Source organism: Sphaeramia orbicularis, chromosome 1, assembly GCF_902148855.1.
Source record: "Sphaeramia orbicularis chromosome 1, fSphaOr1.1, whole genome shotgun sequence".
NCBI lineage: Eukaryota > Metazoa > Chordata > Actinopteri > Kurtiformes > Apogonidae > Sphaeramia > Sphaeramia orbicularis.
This window is the reverse complement of record NC_043957.1, coordinates 54,681,489-54,687,922: the sequence shown is the minus strand read 5'-3', so window position 1 is coordinate 54,687,922 and position 6,434 is coordinate 54,681,489. Positions and strand designations below refer to the sequence as shown.

The following is a 6,434-nucleotide window of genomic DNA, read 5'->3' as shown; positions in this document are numbered from 1 at the left end:
CGACTTATCAGTTGGAGTATTGGGGGGGCGACCGGACTGTGAATGGACAGGAGATGGCAGGAAGTGAGCTCGATGAAATGGAGGAGGATGGTGGCGGATTTGAAGGTTGGAGCGGAAGTAAGTGAGTGAGGAGAAAATGCAAAAAACAGTTAAATTGAGGCTCATACTCAGAAGGATCTGACTGTGAGCAAAATTTTGAATATTATGAAAAGGCAGGAGGAGGAGTTGAAAGTGAGTATTAAGCTGAGGTGAGAGGGGGATTCATTTGGTGAATGGAGCCCGGTCCACCTGACAAAAGCTATAAATAAACTGATAGGTGAGGTTAAAAGTGCCAAAGTTCTGCATAATGGAGCGTTATTGATTTTTTGCAGGGATAATGTACAACAAGGCAAGGCCATTAGAGTAAATAACATTGAAAATAAGAAGGTGCAAGCAACACTAGTTAATGGTAAAAAGGTGGTCCAAGGCATCATTTCAAACGTACCTACCAGCATGTCAGCAGAGCAGGTGAAAGAAAATCTTAGGGGGAGCAAAAGTGAAGGAGGTGAAGCGCTTGAAAACAACATGTAATGGTGAGAAGAGTGACAGCTAGTCAATTTTATTAACCTTCTTGATGCCTTTTAAATTCTTATATGTTTACACTTCATTTTTTGCACTGTGGGTGGGAGGTACCACACCAATTTCATTGCTTGCTTTTTGCACAATGACAATTAAGGCTATTCTATTCTATTCTATTCTATTCTATTCAATGAAGATAGGCTTCCAAATAAAGTGTATATTGGGTACATGTGTTATGCGGTCAGGCCTTATATACCACCACCACCACCACCACTGCGGTACTTTAAATTTTCAAAGTTTGGGCATGGAGCAGCAGTATGCAGAGGAAGACAAAGATGTGGAAGATGTGCAGGGGAGTATAAGTACGGAAAGTGTGAAAATGGGGCGGCATTAAAGTGTTGTAATTGTGGAGCAAGGTTATAATAGTTTTGGATTTGTCATTATAGTTTAGTTTTATTTAGCTTTGACTTTTTTTTTCTCTAATTCAGTTAGTTTTAATTCTTTTTTGGAGCAGGTTTGCTGGTTTTAGTAGTTTTCATTTTTTTTCTAAATGCTTAGTTTTAATTTACACTGAACAAAAATATAAACGCACCACTTTTGTTTTTACTCCCATTTTTCATGAGCTGAACTCAAAGATCTAAAACTTTTTCTGTGTACACACAAGGTTTATTTCTCTCAAATATTGCTCACAAATCTGTCTAAATTTGTGTTAGTGAACACTTCTTTGCTGAGATAATCCATCCACCTCACAGGTGTGGCATATCAAGATGCTGATTAGACAGCATGATTTTTGCACAGGTGTGCCTTAGGCTGGCCACAATAAAAGGCCACTCTAAAATGTGCAGTTTTATCACACAGCACGATACCACAGATGTCACAAGTTTTGAGGGAATATGCAATTGGCATGCTGACTTCAGGAATCTCCACCAGAGCTTTTGCCTGTGAATTGAATGTTCATTTCTCTACCATAAGCCATCTCCAAAGATGTTTCAGAGAATTCATGAAGAAGACTGTGCGAGGAAAATGGTGGTCACACCAAATACTGACTGGTTTTCTGACCCCCCTGGACCACCCAATACAGTAAAAGTGCACATTTTAGAGTGGCCTTTTATTGTGGCCAGCCTAAGTCACACCTGTGCAATAATCCTGCTGTCTAATCAGCATCTTGATATGCCACACCTGTGAGGTGGATGGATTATCTCAGCAAAGGACAAAGGAGAAGTGCTCACTAACACAGATTTAGACAAATTTATGAACAATATTTGAGAGAAATAGGCCTTTTGTGTACATAGAAAAAGTTTTAGATCTTTGAGTTCAGCTCATGAAAAATGGGAGCAAAATCAAAAGTGGTGCGTTTATATTTTTGTTCAGTGTAGTTTTAGTATTAATTTTAGTTTTGTCGTATCTTTTATCTTCTTTGCCGTCGTATTCAAATAAATCCCATACAGGACTCTGCTTTCTCCCAACTTTAGTCTCCATGTTTCCAGGTAGAGTGATGCCAATAAACTATCAAGTGCTGCAGCCTTAAATATCACCACTGCTGCTTCTTTCAGCACTATTACCTCTCACATTACCTTCTTTCTTCTTCCCTTTATTTATCTTAAAAGTTGTCCTTTATGCATCTTCAGGTTCCGTTGTGACAGGCTAATACAAAATTCTGACCTCAAACTGAGCTCAGTGTTTGCAGGCCAGTTTTCTTCATTACAGAAGTCTGTAACTGGGGCAGCAGTGGCTGTGCTCCCTGTAGTGGTCTTAAATGTGTTTGTGTTGCTTTAATTGGGGTAAAATCTTGCCAAAACCTGGTTGGTGTCAGCTGTTGAATTATAGTAGTGGGATGGATGCCTCTCCTCTCTGAGCCCCTCCACCACCACTGCTTCTGTCCTCTGGGTTTGTGCACCAGTGGTGTTGTATTATATCACAGCGTAGTACTAGTGCACTAATGTACATGTTGAATGGTAATTTCCTGCTGAGTCAGCGCGCCACGAGCTGCAGCCCATCCGTACAACAGTCCTGTCGGGACTCGTTAAAAGCCAAGGAAAAGGCAGAGTGATTGGGGAGCACTGGATAGTGTGTGAACGTATGTATGAGTGCAGGTGCATGTTCACTACCAATGTGAGCACCATGAGGAGAGAGGGAGTGAAGCAGTGGTAGCCTTTAACCCTTTCATGCATGAATTATGAGAACCTTAATCAAGTTTTTTTTTTTCCCTGAGTGTTTTTATTTCTCTTTAGGCATGAAAAAAAAAAACCAAAAAAAAAAAAAAAAAAAACAATACGACTGAGTTTTTTTATGAACCTATTTTCCATGGAGTTACAAAAATGGCCAGTCAGCTAGACACTATACGCTCAATTTTAGAAGCAAAAAAAAAAACATGTATTTGCCAATATACTGTGTGACAACTATGAAATAAAACATTTTTAATGCTGCTAATCTGATGGGTTTTTTTTCACATTTTGACATACTCTAACACTAAATATTCACTTCATGGAGATTATATGCAAAAAAACAACAACAAAAAAAAAAATCTTAAAAAAAACCCCAAACTGTTAATTGCAGTCTAATAACAATTAGCAATTTTTTACACGTAAACATGATACTGCAGATCAGGTTTATCAAGAACAGCAAAGTTACAGTAATGGTATGAATTACTGTGTGTGGGATGATGCATAAACGTCCACTGTGTCAGCTGATATGGAACTAAAACAACAATATCCATGAATATACAAGAGAACAGCTTTGAGTAGCTGTCCACTGTGGTGACCACTATGCATGAAAGGGTTAAGATTATGCAAGATTATGCAGCTGTATGCCATTAGGGCAAAGTAATTCCAAGGCAATTTGGAGCACTCTGACGTAACAGATAGACACATAAACAGGATTTATATCCTTTTAAGCACATTGTTGCTTAAAAATGAACTTAAAAGACTGCCATATTCTTAGAGGATTTATATGTCATGCCAAAATATAATCTGGCTCCATTTGAAAGATGCAAAAAGCAACAAGAAATGGGCAACAGAGAGTAATCCATCAATAATGATCTTTGATTAAATGAGCAAAGGGAGGACAAGGGGAGTCAGACCGGAGAGGCACAGTGCTTTGTTGTCTTGACAACGGCCATGTCATCCAGGATGGATTAACAGATTCTACAAAGGGATTACAACTCATCTGTGATGTTAGGGTAACAGCCACACACACTCACATTCACACATGAGATGTGAGGGAAGAGAAAGAGGAGTTTGTATGCATCATGTAATATCACGATGGTACGTTTCTCAGCTTGTACACAGTGTGCCGTCGAGGAGCTTAGTCATTCTATCCATAGATGAGTGGAGTGGAGGTGTTACACAAATAAGAAATGGACTCACAGTAGCTAATCTCAATATTATAGCATTAGCAAAGTTATAATAGTTTGGGATTTTTCTTTATAGTGTAGTTTTATTTAGTTTTGACTTTTTTTTTTCTCTAATTCGGTTAGTTTTAATTAGTTTTTAGGGCAGGTTTGCTAGTTTTTTTTTATTAGTTTTTGTTTTTTTCTAAATGCTTCATTTTAGTTTTTTTTTTTATCTTCTTCGCTGTCGTATTCAAATAAATCCCAGACAGGACTCTGCTGCTTTCTCCCAGCTTTAGTCTCCATGTTTCCAGGTAGAGTGGGGACCACAAGACGACTGTAAACGACAAGTGACGAGAAGTGACAGACCGTGAATTACCGTATGGTGCCGCTAGCTAAAATTGCTAGAGTAAAATAAATCACTTTCGTATCAATCCGACATTGACAAAGAAGAAAACAAAGGGAATTTTATCCATAATTTTTATATGTTTTAGTTAGTTTAGTAAGCACACAATACAGTTTCAGTTAGTTATAACCTTGTTGTGGAGGAGAGTATAGCTCTGCTTACAGAGGATGTGAGTTTAGCAAGAGAGCGGCTGAGGTGCAAAGTCTGAGAACTTCACAGAGGATCACTTATGCCGAGGCAGCTAAGAAATTCGCCATGCAGTCAGACAAATTAAATATGAGGGCAAGCACTGCAAATACTAAAGTGGTGAAGTCTTGTGAAGGATGCAGTAAGATTAAAAAAGATACACTAATTGTGAAGGGACGTGACTTCATACTATTTATGGTTGAGGTAATAAATTGTTCAGCGCAAACAGCTAAGAAGACAGAAAAGATTAAAATAGTCATCAAGTCCACAGAAAAATATCTGGATATTAGAGATCTTGAAAGGAGGGATGAACAGTTCAAAGTCTCAACCATGCAGTGGTGGTACCTCGTGGTATTAACTATACTGCAATGAAATGCTAGAAGCTTAATAGCTAATGGTCAGGAATTTCAAACATTTGTATCAAAGATTCAATGTAAACCTAACCTAATATGTGTACAGGAAACTTGGCTGAGGCCGGAGTGGGATTTTTTTTGACAGTTCAAAATGATAGGGGTAGATTGATTTGTGCAGAGTCGGACAAGGTTTCAGATTATGACCATACGAGGGCCGTTCAGTAAGTTCATGGCCTCACCCAGAACAGAACAACACAGACTGATAATTTATATTTTATTTTTCAACATAATCTCCATTTACAGCAATGCAATTGGTCCATCGATGTTCAAGCATCACTATCCCATCACGAAAGAATGTAACATCCTGTATTATAACAACCAGTATTTCTGGGTGGGGCCATGAACTTATTGAACAGCCCTCATAGGAGCAGAGCATGAATCAATAGGGATTAAGATATGGATAGGAAAGAATGAGCTATTAGCAATTAACTATTATAATTCATGCAATCAAATAGATTCTGACACATTAAACACTGTGGGTGGGCCGGCTCAGAGTAAGGTGATATGGTGTGGAGATTTGAATGCACATAGTACCAGTGGCGGCTGCTCGTCTTTCAGACAGGGGAAGTTCATTGTTGGCTTACATCAAAAAAAAAAGTCAAGTTATTTAAACAGATATACGGCCCTCCGTTCCTTTTTAAGAAAATGGTCAGTGACCTTATAGTACCAATTAAACAAGAAAATGTTGAAATTGTGTTAAATTGAAACAAGGAAGTACAATGAGTGTGTTTTATTTATAGTGCAAGAAATGAACAAGTAATTTCATAGTGGTTTCTCTCTTGATTTCACAGCAGAATGTGCGACGGTATTAAACTGAACTCTGTCAAGAGAAGGAGTAGATCTCAAAATAGCTGTCAATCAAACGGGATTCAGCCTTTTATACTGATCCTCCAATCAGCATGTGTAAACCTGGCGTCCAGCCCAGCCAAGCTCCGCCCACAGCTCCATTCACCCCCAGAGACGCCAGGTGTACGGGGGTGGGACAACATCGTGCCATTTATCCAATTACCGTCCAGTTTTGAGGCAATGAAAAAAACTGTTCCACTCAGTCCCATTGAAGTGCATGGACGCTGAGCGTCTACGAGCAAATGCACTGAGCAGAGATCGTATGAGAAAACAGCGCAACGGGAATGTATGAGAAGTGAACAACATGGAGTCTGTTGATTAGTGATAAAGCGGATTCTGAATGAACTCGTCTTTGAGATGAACATGTTCTAACACATTTGCAGTCAATGAAATGTCAACACAACCGTACATATTTAACCATTTAATTTTCGTAATTTTAGGGGAAGCCTTGCAGTCTATGAGATATCGCCACTGCATAGTACACTGTGGGGAAGTAAGAAAACATGTAAATGGGGAAGCTTTTGAGGACTAAATGGTGGAAAGGGGTTTAGTATGCGTGAATGATGGGAGAGGAACCAGATAGAACAATATAAACTGCAGACAAGCAATTAAAAAGAGGAACAGGGCATTCAGGCAGTTAAAGAAGCAGCATTCATTGGACAAACCGATTCAGTACAAAAAAATCACAGGCAGAAGT

The 6,434-nt window shown here is 38.9% G+C and overlaps 1 protein-coding gene across 1 annotated transcript in view; it reads left to right on the top strand.

The window, feature by feature from the left end:
• Positions 1-53: 53 nt before the first annotated feature.
• The window catches only part of LOC115417934 (scavenger receptor cysteine-rich type 1 protein M130-like), a 44,811-nt gene continuing 38,430 nt past the window's right edge, over positions 54-6,434 (top strand). Inside the window, exons 1-2 of the mRNA XM_030132156.1 lie at positions 54-117; positions 804-920. Of these exons, the coding sequence (XP_029988016.1) occupies positions 54-117; positions 804-920 (181 nt within the window). The remainder of the gene's footprint in view (positions 118-803; positions 921-6,434) is intronic.